At 39.8% G+C, this 17,611-nt stretch overlaps 1 protein-coding gene across 3 annotated transcripts in view; it reads right to left on the reverse strand.

Annotated features, from left to right (window-relative positions):
• Sorcs1 (sortilin related VPS10 domain containing receptor 1) overlaps positions 1–17,611 on the reverse strand; it is a 503,013-nt gene that overhangs the window by 134,842 nt on the left and 350,560 nt on the right. For all 3 annotated transcript variants that reach the window (XM_051146761.1, XM_051146762.1, XM_051146763.1), the window contains exon 6: positions 15,285–15,349. In XM_051146761.1, the coding sequence (XP_051002718.1) occupies positions 15,285–15,349 (65 nt within the window). The remainder of the gene's footprint in view (positions 1–15,284; positions 15,350–17,611) is intronic.

A 17,611-nucleotide genomic window follows, 5' to 3' on the forward strand; every position in this document is an offset into this window, starting at 1 on the left:
CTGAGAATTTCATTTAAGGAAATCATGATATACGGGAAGATTTGGTCATAGGTGTTTATCAGGAAGTGTTTAATAAGAGCTAGCAAGGTGCCTCAGCAGGTAAAGAGAACTACAGGAAAACCCAGAGACCTGAGCAAGATGCCTAGCAGTACATAAAATGGAAGGAGATACTAGAATCCATAAAGTTGTCCTTTGAATGCACAGGAGCCCCAGGCATACATAACCCCTACCATTAAGTTTTAGGAGTATTTAAAGAGGAGAGAGAAAAAAAGTTTTCTTCAAGGCTGTCAAATACAAATAGCCAAAACCCTAAGAATGGAACATTTATATAATTCTTGATTGTGTCATGGTTCTTCTTGCTATAGGTAGTTTATTGTATATACGTGTAATAATATAAATGTATATGTAAAAATTAAAAATGTTTAATTAATAAAATAAACAAATAAATAAATAATAAAAATATATAATCCTTTAAAAAAAGAGAACATGAATTTGAAATAGAGTGGATACTAGTATACGGGAGAGTTTGGAGAGAGAAAAAGAGGAAAATACGCTGTAATTATAATTTCAAAATTAATAAATAACCTCATGAACCAAAAAAATAAAATAAAATAAAAAGGAGAGAGAGAGAGAGAATGAGAGTGCCCAAGGAGACCAGAGGAGGAAGTTAGATCTCTCAGAGCTACAGTTACATGTGTCCCTCAGCCTCCCTTATATATGTCTGGAAACCAAATTATGGTCCTCTGTCAACCTCTAGGAACTAAATGCTGCTAGTAAGTTCTCCTAACCAGTGAGCCGTCTCTCCAGCCCCAGAAATTCAAGATATGTTAAAAAAAAAAAAAAAAAAAAGATGGATGAAACAAAGAAGAAATAAGTAAAGTGTGAAACATCCAATTCACTATGAAATTCCTGCTGCCCGGAGTGAATACTCAAGGTATATATGAGGAAGACAAGTTACCAATTAATAATATTTGATAAATTTTTTTGCTTTGAAAATTGTGCCTTGGTTATAAAAATGCTCAGAAGAGCATGTGTGGAGAATGCACATATTCTAAACCAACTTGGAAGTTTTCCTGTCTTCCTAAAATTGTTCCCAAAAAAGCTTTTAAAAATAGGATGGCACAATATACTAGTATGGACATACTTTTTGGCAGGTTATATATATAGACATCAAGTTACGTGTGCTTGAGCAGGAAAAGTGAATAAAACATACATAAGCTGTCAACAATCATAGCAAGAAAGTGAAAGAACTGGACACTGGGAACACAATCGCTGACCCAGCACTTCTCACTCGGTGGGTGGGGAGTCACACTGTGCTTGTGAGATAAGCAGTTTCGACAGACACCACTCAACATTCTCTTTTGTCCACCTCCCCAGTTTGTGTGTTCCATTTTACCCGTACAGTGAGCCTTCTTTGAGCTGAGAATTGCAAGGTAGCCAGCTAGGTAACACAAGGAAATCCTCCTCACAATTAGTCTTAAATGTCTGCTCAGGATAGCTAAAGGTGAAATTTACACGCTGAAGGCTGGGATCAGTTTGGAGCTGCCTGGAGAAGTGTTTAGTTTCCTGCCTTTCTCCTTCTAATGGAAACAGAAAGAAATTGGCTACGGTTCATAATGAGAGACCAATCACTCTTATTCCCCTTGAGGTTTGCTGTAATAGCATTAAGTATGATGAACTCTTCCCATATTCTATTCTGGTGAGTGTGTGATGCGATTCCATAGGAAGTCTTGTATAATTTGGCATTAATTAATGTCAATTAATGAATGCAACTGCTAGACGTTAGGATTAATTTCATTACCTCTCGTACACAGATGTTTTTTCCTGCCACAGGTAATTAGGGTACTGCACTGTTCTTTTCAAATATCCTCACTCCACAACAGCTGCTGCTTGGAATAATGCACTCCCCATCCACCACAAACCTGTGCTGATACAGAGAGGACACGCTGCCTTTAAAAGCCAGACTCTGCATGCAGGAATGGGAAGTTAGGTGCAGGCCAGGGGATGTTGTCTTGGTAAGCCTAAGTGGACTCCTCGGCCCCCCGATCTAACCCATATCATGGGGATGAATGCTGTCCATACTGACACTGTTTGTGAGAGCACAGACACTGGTGCCTGGTTAGACTGTGCTCGGGTGCCAGGGGCTATAATTGTTATTTAAGTCTTCTCTCTTTAATCACCACTATTTCTCACTGCTTCTGAAGTCACCACCTGGAAAAAATAACCTGCAGATATTTGCTGCTTTTTTTGTGGCAGTGGCTCTCTTCATAGTCACATCTTGGGTTGGATTCACTATTTTATTTGCTTGCAGATGACACTGCTTCCCCTCTATATGGGAACATAAAATTTCCCTAGCAGCCAAAGCAATGTTGAACACATAGAACAAAGCAAGAGGCATCCTATTGCTTGACTTCTAAATCTATTGCAATCAAAGAAACACTGTATTGGGATATACTTGTTGTCAATGATAATCCAGAATATAGAACCCATCGGAGACTATACCAACATTCATGGTCAATGATTTTTCAACAAAGAAACCAAAAATAGGCAAGAGAGAAGAAATTTTGTCTTCTTTAAGTAAAAGGATAACTAGATATTCAAATTCATAACAACAAAAATCAGATTTTTGTCCCATAAATCTGTAAATATCAACTCAAAATTTATTTAAGATTTTAATGTTAGTCCTGAAACAGTAAAACTACTAGAAGAAAGTGCAGAGAATATTTTTTTAACCCTTGGTCTGGGCTAATATTTTAGAGTGCTGGCCCGCAAAGCATAGCCAACCAAAGCCAAAGAAATCATGGGATTGGAAGAAACCAGAAAGAATCTACATATTAGAGAAACCAATGTTAAAGGCTAAAGAAAATAGTTTCAAAACACATATCTCATATAGAGCAAATACCCCGAGTCTGATGTCACTTTAGTGATGAGAAAACAGTCAAGAAGGAGGCAGGAGGGATTTCTGTGACTGGCTCACTTTCTCGTTTTTATGCAGTATTGGATTCCAGTCAAAGGAACAGTGCCACTCAAAGTGGGCCAGTCATCAACCTCAATTAGCTGAATCAAGACAGTAGCCCACAGCCATGCTTCTGGGTGATTCCATGTCCTATCAAGTTGACAATTACCCATCACAGGGAGCTGCCATCCAAGGATGCAAAATGCCAGAGAGGAGGAAGGTTCAGCAACCTCTTGTACAAAATGATGGTCACAATAGTTACTAGTGTTTCAAAATTGCTATAAGTGTATACTTAAATATTTTCACACCAAACATGGTGCTTATGGAAGGTAATTAGATTAACTTAGACGCACTTAATGATCCTACACTACAGAGGTCCTATATTATGTAGGAAAACTCTCAGGAGAAATAGCATGGGGTTAAGGGCACCTGGTGCATAATCATGAAGCTAAGTTGGAATCTTAGCACTCATGTAACAATCTGTGTCCCATAATCTCTGCTTCTGGCCTGTGTGTACAAATTGCAATGTACAAAACAAACAAACAAACAAACAAACAAACAAACAAAAAAGCAAATTGCAATGTACATACATGTGAATACATGTAATACACAGATATAATAAAATAAAAAATAATAAAATTCTTAAAGGAAATAGCACATTTAGCCATACAAATATGTATAATTACTATTTGCTAACCGAAAGTAAAATTCACAAAGGTAATTTTTGACACAGAAAAGGAAATCCTATCCATGCACAATTAAAAGATAGTAGATACCTTCTGGGGACAGTAGGAAATAGTGGTCCCAAGCCTGAAAAACCAGCAACCATGAATAGGAATACGGAAGCCAATTTCTCACCCAACACATGAGCTTCTTGGTGCATAGGTTGTCTTTCCTTCCACTCCAGTGACCCCCCCAAGGCCCTCGCTTCCTTCCCAACAAGCCAATGTTTCTGTGGCATCATTTTCTAAGCTAGTCTGCAAACTCTTTAAGGGGAACTTTTAGAATTTTAGAATAAAATCGATGTCAAACTCATGCTCTAACGTCTGAAAGGTCTTTATCTGTTTCTTTCCTACTCCTTCCAAGATAAAACAAAGCTCTCTGGCGTCCCTGGTCAGCCCATGTCTTCGGGATCTCTACTATTTCAAAATGACATGATTACTCCCAGTGTGCGGACGCCCTATGCTCATTCACAGAGATCTGCTGGCTTGAATTGCCTTTTCCTCACCTGATTCTCCACTCAAATTCTCCTTGGGCTTTAACTGAAGTTTTTCTGAGGCTCGGGCCGAGCTCAGAATGTCTCTATTGACAGCAGCTGCAACATTAACCTCCAAAACCTCCAGAGCAGCCTCTCCTCTGGGTCAGAACAGCGCTGAGTGGATCACAAGGGCCTTTTCTCTTTCAACTTTGCAGAAACTACACTGAGTGGGTTTTTTTTTCCTTTACAGGTGAAGAAATCAAGATTTAAGAGTGGGGTCTGCACAAGTTCATATGCTATTAAATGACAGACAAAAACTAAAATACATATCATGCATATAGCCTGCAACTATATGCATTCCTCCTATTATTTAAGAAATGTGTATTTAGCTCCAACGACTTTCATATGCCTTCTTATTGCAAAAGATTATTAGCAGAGTTGTAAACTACAAGGCATGCAAAACACTTACATGCTTTCCATTTCCCTGTTTATTTTAAATTTTAAAGCAGAACAAATTTTAAAACCCAAATATTTGCATAGAAAATTTTATATCCTTGCTTATGCTTTATTACTTGTTTTTAAATCTTTATATTAAATGTTCCTTCCCAACACACACACACACACACACACACACACACACGGGTGAGAGAGAGAGAGAGAGAGAGAGAGAGAGAGAGAGAGAGAGAGAGAGAGAGAGAGAGAGAGAGAGAGAGAGAGAGAGAAATACTGTTGTCTCTGTGTATTTCTAATTGGTCTTATAGAATCCTCAGTGTCATTTGCCAGTTAAACAGTGGTATCTGCAAAAGTAGGTAACATCAGCCCTGAATGTGTACAACAAAGTTGAGATGTACCTGAAAAAGTATCTATCTTTTGATATTGTGCTTTGACATGATGAATTTGAAAGTCAACCTTCTTTATTAATTTTTTCTTTCCTTTTCCTCTGTATTATAGGAGAATAATACAATGGCATAGAAAATGCTAGGCATGTGTCCTATCACTGAGATACATTCTTAAACCAAATAGTGTCTGTCTACTTGTCTCCTGGCACTTAAAGGCTGTGAACACAACAGCAAATGTTCTAGAATAATAAAAGTTTTGCCAAGCATGAAATTAGGAGCACAAGAGATCATTAAAATCCTAAACAATAAAGAAAATACAGAAAATTCATTAAACTGCTTACAAAAATAAAATGCTAGGAATATCTTGCATATTATTCCAGCACACATGTGAGAAACTTCCAACCTTCATATAACTGCATAGACTGTCTCATGTGAGAGACAGCTTGACTGGAATCCTGCATTTTCTTTTTCATTTAATATTACCCAGACTTGTGGATTTATGTCTTTCACAATCTAGAATCCTGAAGACAGTCAGTCATTTATAATTTGCTCTATCGTGAAAAGGGGGAAATTAACTTTTTGTAGATCAGGAGAGCTATAGAAAAGCCCAATAAAATGTGCAAGATAGCTTGGCACAAAGACAAAGTTAAGGCATCCCCCCTAGAACAACAATTTCTGGGCACAAAGTCAAGAGATAATATGGGCTATGCTGGAGGAAGGGTAGTCTGTGTATACCCAGAACCATCTACTATTGGCATAGGGTTATTGTGTAATTCAAATTCTGATTTTTATGCCCCCCCCCCATGTCTGGTTGCAATCCTTGTTGTGAGAATCTCTTATCTCAATGTTGTTTAAACAGTGCTCTCCAATTATATCCCTGATATGTAAAGAAAGCATCTTATAGACAGTCACAGACCAGGGGAGAGAATAGAGCTGGACTTCCTGCCAGTCAGGGGAGGAGGAGTTAGAAGGGAAAGCAGCGGATTGAGATGGGGGAAATTCAGCTACAAGTACTGGTGCAGGAGAGATGCCAATTCATCTGGACCAAAGAAAGAACTAAAAAGCTAGTAACTTGGGAATTCTGACAAAGATGGAGTCAATATAACATTGAGGGTTAAGAATAGACTTAAACTTCCTAAATTGTGCTGTAAAGCTTATTTTTAAACAATTATAAAAAGTTTCAATTATTTGTGTGATAGCTTGGTTAAGAAATAAGCTAAGAGAAATAAACACAGTTTTATACAAGGAACTTCAACAATTTGCTTCTTGGGTACTATTAGCCATGTAGCCACAGCAGATGCCCACACCAGAAATGACTCCAGTTCAGAAAGGTGTAAGTCAGGTTTACAGGTCACACTCAACCCTGATGAAGTGAGAAGTGCACTGCTGTTTTATCTTTCCAAATTAATCTTAAGAAGAAAGTAGAAGGAGAGGGCAAGAGGTAGAGAGGAAGAGAGAGAGTCAAAAAGGAAGAGAAGGAAGCAAAGCCACAGTGAAATTGGAAGAAGAGGAAACAGGGAACAGTGAAAGGGCTTTAACACATAAGGAAGAAAATCCCCAGAGTTTCTTTCTTTTTCCAATTCTATTATATTTATTTATTTTAGGGTGTATGTGAGGGCTGGTGTAAGAGTCAGCTCTCCACTTCTATCGTGTGGATTCCATAATACTGAGCTCAGGTTATTGGTCTTGGTGGCAAGTGTCTCTACCCTCTGCACTGGTCACACTTTCTTTCCTACAACCTATATATGTTTTGTTTTGTTTTTGTTTGTTTGTTTTTTATTTTGCTAAAGAAAAGGGCTTATTTACATGTATTTGTATATCTGCTTATCATAAGATTAATCCTAACAGGTGCATGTCAAGGAACAGCCATTTCTTCAGTGCTACTGCACTCTGCACTAAGTGTCATACATGGTCAATGCCCAACAAGGAGCATAGTACTATTTCTGTCTTCCATCCTGGACTGTGCAGACAAAGTACACACTCTCCTGGCTGGGCACTCCCAAACTCCTTTTCCTTTTTATTTGCTGGTCCAACCTATGTGTCCTCAAATATCAGATGCCACCTTTTCAAAGAGTTCTTCCTTGTCAGCTTCCTCCCATCCCTGACTGATTTTCTACTCTTCTGGGCTTTTTAAAAAGCCCATGCACAGATTTCTCATGGAAACACATTATGCATTCATTTACAATTTGCCTTTCCAGCTAGAAGCTTACCTCTATGAGAACAAAGCCTTTTCAGCATCCTTCCAACCCTCACCCCTGCCCACGGGAAGACTCAGGACAGCACAGGTATCCAACAATATATGTTGAATAAATAAATACAAGATCTGGAATAAGCCAGATTTTGCATTAAATCTTAGCACAATGACCATCAGAAAAGCATTTAATCACTGTAAGCCTTATTCCCTCTCCTATTATAATGAGGGATATAAGGACAGCACCTACCTCCAAGGGATGGAAACAAGCTAAAGGCAATTGTCGCAAAACCCAAAATGCATGGTGCCTTTTACTGTCGTTTCTCAATGTTCAGGATAAAAAAAAAATTCACATAGAACCGCCAGCATCTTTATGATCCTGGCTTCTTAAAAGCTGGAGTCAGACAAGGCAACCTGTAATTGTCTGTTCATTAAAAGTCATCACACACATACATATAGACTGCTGCTGTATCCTGAGAGATTATAAGGACCCAACAGAAATGAAGGTCTCCTTTGTCAGACTAATATCCAAAATATATAAAGAATTCAAGAAATTAAACACCACCAAACCAAATAACCCAATAGAGAAATGGGGCTCAGATCTAAACAGAGAATTTTCAACAGAGGAATTTCAAATGGCCGAGAAACACTTAAAGACATGCTCGACCTCCTTAGTCATCAGAGAAATGCAAATCAAAACGACACTGAGATTCCATCTTACACCCATCAGAATGGCTAAGATCAATAACTCAACTGACACCACATGCTGGCAAGGATGTGGAGAAAGAGGAACACTCCTTCATTGCTGGTGGAAATGCAAACTAGTACAATCACTTTGGAAATCTATCTGGTGCTTTCTCAGAAAAATGGGAATAGGGCTTCCTCAAGACCCAGCTATTCCACTCCTTGGAATATACCCAGAAGATGCACTACCACACAACAGGGACATATGCTCAACCATGTTCATAGCTGCCTTCTTCATAGTAGCCAGAACATGGAAACAGCCTTCGTGTTCCTCAGTAGAAGAATGGATAAAGAAACTGTGGTACATTTACACTATGGAATACTACTCAGCTATTAAAAACAAGGAATTTCCGAAATTTGTGGACAAATGGATTGAACTAGAAATTATCATAATGAGTGAGTTCACCCAGAAGCAGACAGAGTTAAATGGTATATACTCACTTATATCGAGACACTAGTCCAAGGGGTACGTCCCCATGAAAAACTTTACCTACCAGGAAAGTGGGTCAGAAGGGAGGACATCCTATTGAGACTTTAGGTGTGAGAAGCCTGGGAGAATGAGGAAATGGAAGGATCCAGAGGGTCCTGGAAAACTACAGGCAGGTCTGGGCCCTGGAGTCCTCCCCAAACTATGGCACCAGCCAAGGAAAATATAGGCAGTAAACTTCGAACCCCTACCCAGACTAGCCGATGGACAGGGCATTCTCCACCGTTAAGTGGAGAAGGAGATTTGACTTTCACACAAACTCTGGTGCCCCATATTTGACCATGTCCCTTGGATGGGGATGCCTGGTGGCACTCAGAGGAAGGATAATAGGTCACCAAGAAGAGACTCGATACCCTATGAGCATATACAGGGGGAAGAGGTCCCCCTCAGTCACAGATATAGGGGAGGAGAATGGGGGGGGGGGAAGCGGGAGAGAGGGAGGAATGGGAGGATACAAAGGGTGGGCTAACAACTGAGATGTAATTTGAATAAATTAATAATAAAAAAGAAAGAAAGAAAAAAAAACAAATGAGGGTCTCTGCCCTGAGTTACAGTATAGGTTTTCTGAGCTAGTGCTTAGGAAGTGCAGACCTCCTGGCAAATGAGTGGCACACAGGACACAGAGGAGGTACTACAAAATGGCTATAGAGCATCAAAATGAAAGTGGTCTACCTGAGCCTATTAGGGTAATACTGTCATAAGGTCTGTGTTATATGGGAGGCCTGTCTTCCCTTACTTCATAGTTCCTGGTGATTTTTAGGGTCTGATTCTAGGCTACTGCAAGAAGAAGCCTCATTATAAAGGAGCAGTACCTCAAATCCAGACACTTGCAATGGGAAAAGGGTCCAACTGACATCACGAGAAAGAACTGTGACTGATGCCAGCTCCTCTGTTCTCTCCAAAGCTTGATCCTATCCACTTGAACATGGAACAGAGGTGATGGTGTATCTGGTAAGTTGTTGGGAAATGGTCAACCTATTGCAATCAAAAGTTCACTGTAAATTTGATCCTCTAGCCCCGTTCAAGGATCTGCCCTAGATGCTACTCATATACTGACTAAAAGAAAACTCTTGAAGGCTCACTGTGGAGATCAACTGTTTGCTAGTGTCGAAACTTGGCCTGGAATGTGGCTAGTAAGACAGATCTATGTTATACTTTGTCTGAAAACATGAAGTGTTAATGTTCTGTAAAATATTACAGAGAATTGCCATGTTTTTGAAGTTCACCAAGGAGGAAATCAAAACACAAAGTGGATCAAATGAACACCTTCATGTTCATTCTCAACTGAACTCAGATTTAAGCAGTAAGCCTATGGCACGTCCTATCGCTCGTCAGATGGGGTGTGTTTAAACATTCATTCACACCCTCTGGATCACTGAGAGTCTAAAAGCAACCCAGGTATCTGCTGATTGCAGGGTTCTGTATGGCTGCACATGTTTCAGGACACAAGCTGACAATGTTTAGGAATTTAAAACAGATGTCTCTCTGGCTCAGGGATATAGCTTCTCGCTGCTGCACAAGCATGAATAATTACTTACTAACTAGAATAAAGATGTGAGCACATCAGAATGGTCTAAAATAGGCAAAGTCAATCATTTACTGATACAGTGATTATTTGATTACAATTCCCTGTGTAATGTTTCCATGTAGTGACAACCATGAAGTCACTGAAGGCCAATGTGCAAGTGTGGAGAGAATGTTAAACAGAAGTTCACCACCACTCCTTGTGGTCCAGTGGTTTATAACAGGAGTATTCCTGTGAGTGTGTCCATGAGAAGACATACAAATGTATTCCCCCCAGCACACCCAGAGGATCTACATTCCTTGCTTTTCCAGAGTTCATAGAGGTTATGTTGGGAACAAGAACCTATAGAAATGGCATCTAAATTTTCAAAAGGACATGACAACATAAAAGAAACATCTATACATAGTTGGATGAGCAAGAAAAATAAGGAACCATTTTACTATTGACTTGAAGAAAGATTTCTCCAAGAAATAAGTGATTAACTTGCCTTGTAATTCTCCAAAGATGACTACTACCACTTCCGGGCAATGAGAACTACGGCCATTATGTGGATTTGCCTTGTGAATGGGTGGATACTAGCTACAGTTCTGCTGTTGTATTTCTGCTTTTCTTAATAAAGCTGTTAGTGTTGCTATAGGAGTTATTTGTGCTTCCAGTGAAACTAGCTCAACACTGGATGGCTTGGGTACCGACAAACTTAAGGGCAAAACTCTGGGTTCCCTAGTTATGGCATTTAAGTAGCCTCATATCATCCAGTCACCAGTATGAATATCCTTCAGTGTGGACAAAAGATTGCAATGGTAAAAGGCAGGAAATATAAAAGAGATTTCGGGGCTTCACCCCGAATGAAATAAAGTTGTGGGATTTGTTGTATTTCACCTCCATTTATAATGAGCTTCTTTGAGGTTCATTTCACAGAGTTTTGGGGCAATCATTTTCACAGTTGGCTAAAGGACCAAGGCCTGTTTCCCCCAGTGAAATTGATTAGTCCTTGAGAAAGTTGTTGCAAGGTTTCTTAGCTGTGAGAATAGATTCTGCAACTAGCAATTGTCCCTTGTCCTCTGCCCATACAGGCATGGATCACCACTAGGACAGCAGCCCTCAGGTCACTGCCTGAGGTTTCAGTTTCAGAAGTAAAAGAGAGAAACCATGAAGGTGAAACTTGGTTCTGCATATCTCCCGACGTGGTGTGTGCTGACAGGTCAGCACATGTGCTTAACTATGTATGCATGTATGTTTGCCACGTGAAACATTAAATGGCATGTTCTTTTCTGCCAAAATCACAAACCTGGGACATGACGTTCAACTTCAGATTTATAATCTGGCTTGTGCTCCTGCATATGGGCTCAAAGGCCTCACGGTCACACACTTTTCTTTAAGAACTTATGCCTGCACAAAGATGCTTGCATGTTGTTACTCACTCACTGAATCTTGAATGTTTTAAGCTCTGAGCTATGTTTCAGATGGAGAATAAGGATTAAAAGCTTTCAGTACAATGGTCTGTCCAGAATTTTCTCTCCGATGACATACATATATATGTGCATATATAGATGAGAGAAATTACAAGCACAGGTTCCTGTTTGTTGTTTACTGTACTGGGTGTACATACGGTAAACACACACACTCATACTTGTAAAGAGTAACCAGTAATATCTTTACATCCTGGGTGGAGGTGTGCCAATTTGTCCACAACTGAAAATGGAGGTCCATAACAAAAGCTATGTCTAGTGACCATGTTCAAGGTTTTCCAGTAATACCTGGTATGATTGATTTTAACTATGCTTGTTACTTTCTGCTTTGCTTGCCACAACAGAAAGCAGTGCATGGACAGTATCATCTATGTCATGTACGTACATTACAAGTCACATATGTACATTACAAGGCATGTGCCTTGCAGGATATTACTGATAAGATATCTGTCCCAGTCATAAGATGAAGCTTACCAGTACTCATGTTCCTTCAAACATGGGGCTCTGTTGAAATACAAATGAATTATAATTGTAATCTAAGGACAGCTGACATGACATCAAGATGAAACTCAGTTTGACAAATCCAGAGAAGCATGTGCCACCCACATGGGGATGAGCCAAACTGGCAAGCAAAGCATGTTTTCTGTGTCAAACATTGAAATGCTTTGGCAACAAAATTTCTGAATACATTAAAATAAAACAATTTCCTTCTCTAAAGTATAAAAATACACTATGCTCCCCAGAATATGTGACCTGGAATGGTAACCTTGGGATTCCCCAGCAGCACAATGAGAAGAAGAAAAACCAAAGAGGTATGTCAGACAAGTGATGTGAGGAGGGAACACAGGGTGGGACTTCTGGAGCAACTGAGGAGCCTGCAGCCTGCTTTTGATAAAAGTGCTCTCTACGTGGCGACTCTGAACTCTGTACTTTCCTTCTGTCTTCCCTGCTGTTTCTGTTACCTGGAGCTAAGGTTGGTGATTGTCTGGAGATAGGAAGTGATGGATGGGAAGAGAGGGAGGGAAGGAGTAAGAATCAGAGAGGCTGGGAGGGCCTTGGGGATTGTAATGTCAACACAATTTCCATTCTTTTCTTCTTTTTTCATTGAAGAAGGTCAGATGTTCTATATCCGTCTTTCGCTTCAATTAGTAAGCATTCCTCTTTACTGTGTAGCTCTGACAGGGGTATCTTCCCAGATTCAGCACCTTCACTGAATGTTTTTGTTGACTACCTTTCTCACTTTTAGGTAGTTTCTGCAGATGCTTCCTTTTCAAAAATAAAGAATGAGTAAGATAAAGCAGATTAGTAAATTGGAAGCCCTGTGAGAGTGGAGCCTGGGGTGACATTTCTGCATTATGAAGAGCCATGCCTTCCACGAGTACAGACTATTGTGAACTGTATGAACGTGCGTGGCTGGGGATGAGCCATGGCCCTTTTGTGTTCACGATACTGTGTTCTGTGGAGTAGAAAACCACAAACAGAAAGCAGCATAATCCCCCAAACCCCAAAAGCTCTGTGTAGTGCTTTCTCTTCGTACTTTTCTGCTGTGAGACTTTGCTACCTACGTGCATTGCTACCTTCGAAGGTTGCAGAGGTTGCAGAGTCTTGGCTCGCACTGAACCAGAGTTCACATCTTAATAAGCTCCCCAGATGAGCCAAACATGAACCGCAGAGTTTGCAATGCAATGCTTCAACATTTCCAGGTAGTCTAGTGCATGAGGTGAAAGAGATAACTGTTTCTTTCAAAGTGCTTTGTGAGAATCCCTAAGCACAGCAGTGGGGTACTTCCTGGATGATATCTAACACAACGTGGGAACCAAAAAACAAAACAAAATCGTAGTAGCAACAACAAAACTCCTTTAGGATCGAGTAGCTGGGAGCTAGGAAATTAGGTCAATTGGGAAAGTACTTGCCTTGAAAGCAGGAGGACATGAGTTCGATCCCAAGAACCTGCATTATAACAAAAGCTGGGCATGGTTAGTTTGCGACTTGTAACCCTAGTGCTGGGGAGGTGGTGATGAACACATGGCCAGGCTTTACTGGCCAACTGGCTGAGCCCACTTGAACACATCCAGGGCAGTAAGAGACCTTGTCTCATAAAATCTCTCTCTCTCTCTCTCTCTCTCTCTCTCTCTCTCTCTCTCTCTCTCTCTCTCTCTCTCTCTCTGTGTGTGTGTGTGTGTGTGTGTGTGTGTGTGTGTGTGTGTGTGTGTGTGTTGGGAGGCTCAAGGTATAGAGCAGCGTGGTTGCTCTTGCAAAGGACTGTTTTTGTTCAAGGAACCCACATTGTAGCTATGCTCCTTTGAGTTACTAGTAGTGTGATAAAATGCCATGACCAGAAGCAACCTGGAGAAGAAGGGGTTTACTTCACTCACAGGTCCTTATAACAGTTCATCATCAAAGGCAGTGAGGGCAAGAACTCACACAGGGCAGGAACATGGAGGCAGGTGCCGATGGAGACGCCATGGAGGAGTGCTGCTTACTATCTTGTTCTCCATGGATTGCTCAGCCTGTTTTCTTGTAGAATTCAGGACCACCACCTGGCCAGGTTGGCTTCACTGACAATGGGCCACATGAATCACTAATTAATAAAATACCCTACAGGCTTGCCACAGCCTGATCTTATAAAGACATTTTCTCCATTGAGGCTCCCTTCTCTTTGATGACTATAGCCTGTGTCAAGTTGATATAAAACTAGCCAGTAATAGGACACTACCATTCCTAACTCCAGGGAATCAGATGCTTTTCTTCCTTTGATTTCCACATGTAGCAGGTGCACACATGGTACACATACATTCATGCAGGCAAAACACTTGGACACATAAAATAAAATAATTTTTTTACAGAAATGTGGCTTTTCTTCTTTTAATTAATTTTTTTACATATACATTTATATTATTACATGTATATACAATAAACTGCCTATAGCCAAAAGAACCATGACACAATCAGGATTTAAATAAATGTTACAGTCTTAGTCTTTTGGCTATTTGTATTTGACAGCCTTGAAGAAAACATCTTTCCTATCTTGGTGCATCTAAAACTCTGAATGTCAATCAATCTCCATCACATCTTGTCATTATCAACTTAAAACATCTATCTAGACCTAAAAACATCTTAACCCCTAAACAACTAAGCTACCTGGTCTTCAACTCCATCAGAGATCTGAGAAGAAATAAACTTGATTACCTGAGTATGAGCATCAAAGAACCTCCTTATGGAGATGGCTTCAAATGTGGCAAACAAGCCACTGGGCAAAATGTCCTCATTTTGACCACAGACGGAATTCTGCCTAAAAAAGGGCAAGCTTGGATGCAGGCAGAGTTAACAACCAAACTCTGCCAAGACTGGGTAAGCAAGTCCTCAGTATTTCCTACCTCACAAATATGTCTGCCAGATATATTGGGCCAGAAGGCTGAAGAAGATGCTCCAATGTAATAGAGAGTTTTGGGTGACTGTTCAGGTAGAAAAATGTCTCTGTCACCTTCTCATTTGGAAAATAAATCTTTTGAAAATCAAATAGAGAAGGTAGATAGCAAATAATAATTCTAAGATTGCCCTCTGTGTACACATGCATGTCCCTCTGCTCCAGGGGAATCCAGAGTGTTAGAATTTTTCAATCAGGGCATACTGATTGGGTAAGGGTGGTCTCAGTATTGTATCTGTCCAAACAGGAATAAACGTGGATTTATGCAGAAACTGATTTACAAGTCTATTTAAACTCACATATTAAACAAATTCTGGATTTCTGGACACAGGACACATGCACATCTCAAACGACCCAGGTGGTCACTACTGTGACTGTAGACTTGGTTCAGGATGGACTGACAGAAGTAATACCACTATGGCTACTGGGACACAATTGATTTACTTACGACCATCCATGGTCCTGGCCTCAAGATGTACAAGGTCTGGTTCTTTGTTCGACCCCATCACAGACCTAAAATACGGAGAAAGATAAAAAGGAACATTTCACATTAATAACTTCACATATGCCTCAGGGAAGCTCACAGACTGTTAATGCCTACAGCTCTGAGACTACAATCCTGGGAACATGTCTACTTTGCTTATGTATAGAGATTTCCAGCAAAATTTCCACTTAAAATAAAAACAGTAAGGAATCCTGACTAAGGCCAGGTTGAACTCTGGCAAGGATACTGTGTGTCCTTTAGATCAGACTTGGAAATATGTCACCATATCACGGGCTGCACATATGTCCTATAAGTGGAATGCATGTATTCTTTTCATGACATCACGGGCCACACACGACTTGATGGACTCATCAGATATCAGGCATGCTGCTTTAAATAGTTGACTTACACAGGGACTCAAGAGAAAACAGATCTAATCAAAGTTTGTTACTTGAATTTACAAAAGTCTGACAAGTTTTGTTACATTATGTGACCCATGCAATTCAAAAACATCTGGAGCAGAGAGACCATTCTCAGAGTGTTGGACCAATGAAACTAAAAAGAAATGTAGATGCCTCTCACATGCTAACATGTCCTAAATCCATATATTCATAGATTGACTAAAACGAAAACCTATTTTAAACTCCTTAGACACCATACCAAATAGAAAATGATTATTCTGCTATGCAAATAAGACAGGCAATCCCACTTTACCCCCAGAACTTTTATAGAGCAGAATCAGTTAAACCTAAGTATATTTGTGTCTCATTTTAAGCAGGATTAACAGAAAATTAATTGGTTCCATTACTATAAAGAACAGAGTCGGATGCTTCAAAACTGGTCCTGCAGTCTGACTGCTCCCACCCCGAGGCACTCAACCCAGCATTCTTGAAAAAACAGAGTTCAAAAGTGCATCTCATTTCAGTACTTCACGCAGAGCCCTGACTGCACACGACAGGCCTCATCTCACTTTCTCTGCCTCACCATCAGACACATTAAAAGACTTCGCCACTCCTAAAGTGCCAAGTCCATTACACAGTCTTCTGTGGGCTACTGAATGGTTCTGCTTGTAGTTTGGAAAGCTCTGTTCCACACTCACTGTAGTCTCACAGACTCTTTTTAAAGACACAATTGAAAAGCCATTTCTGATAAATATACCCACCTTACCTAATAGGAATAGCATTTCCTATTAACAAATTCTTATTTTATGTAAACTTTATAAAATATGAATCCTAATTTTCCATAATTACTTGGTTTTTTTTTTTTTTGTTTCCCCAAATACAAACATAGCCTGTTTCCTCAACAAGCACTTTCATATACAAAACACAGGAACACTCAAACACATGCACACACATTCATATGTGTACACAACAAATATAGCTATGGGAGAAATTTTGTTTTACATTATTTACTGTCATAGGTCTTGTCATATAGTAGTAAAATTGAAAGTGTGGAATATAAAAAAGTTTAAAAATAGGAAGATGAAAAGTAAAAAAAAATAGAAGAGGGAAGAAAAGAGAAAAAGAAAAAAAATAAAGAAAGGGCTATAGATTCAATGAAACGTACATTAATCAGTGTCTTAGGAACATTCTCAGAGCTCTTTATTTGAATTCATTTTCCCAGATCAGAGAGTCTGAGGACTCACTAGCTTAGCTGTTCTTCTTTTTACAAAAGCAGTCTCCTTAAGGACCAATTATCATCACTGTCAGTAAGATGTCTCTGATTGATACATGGCCTGAAATTCAAAGTCTATGTTCCAAACATTAAATCCTGCTTTCTTCTCCCAGAAAGAAGACATTTCCTAATAATGCTTTTATAATTTCACTCAAAGAATCCTCTAACATAAACTTGAACATTTTGTATCACTGGAAATAGCTTGAATACATGCAGAAGGTGACCCCTCCTCTGTCATTATCATTAACTATTAAGGGGACTGCTTGTCCATAACCACGGTTCTGCATCTCCCAGCACTGAGACAATGCTTGGGTCTTCAGACAAGATTTCAAGCCATGAGCATTAAAAATGAAAATAAACGGCCAGAAAGATGGCTCAGTGGGCAAGAGACTTTGCTCACCACATAGGTGGACCTGAATTTGAATTTCCATCATCCTTGTAAAGGGCCAAGCACGGCTTCACATGTATATGACATGCACAGCACTAGGGGTGGAGATAAGAGGACTCCGAGAACCTCCTACAAGGCTAGCCTAGGCTAAATGGCCAAGTTTCCAGGTTAGTAAGAGACTCTGCTTCAGTGCAATGTGACTGAGATGATAAAGGAAGATACAGAACAT

Source organism: Acomys russatus, chromosome 5 (assembly GCF_903995435.1).
Source record: "Acomys russatus chromosome 5, mAcoRus1.1, whole genome shotgun sequence".
In the NCBI taxonomy this organism is placed as follows: domain Eukaryota; kingdom Metazoa; phylum Chordata; class Mammalia; order Rodentia; family Muridae; genus Acomys; species Acomys russatus.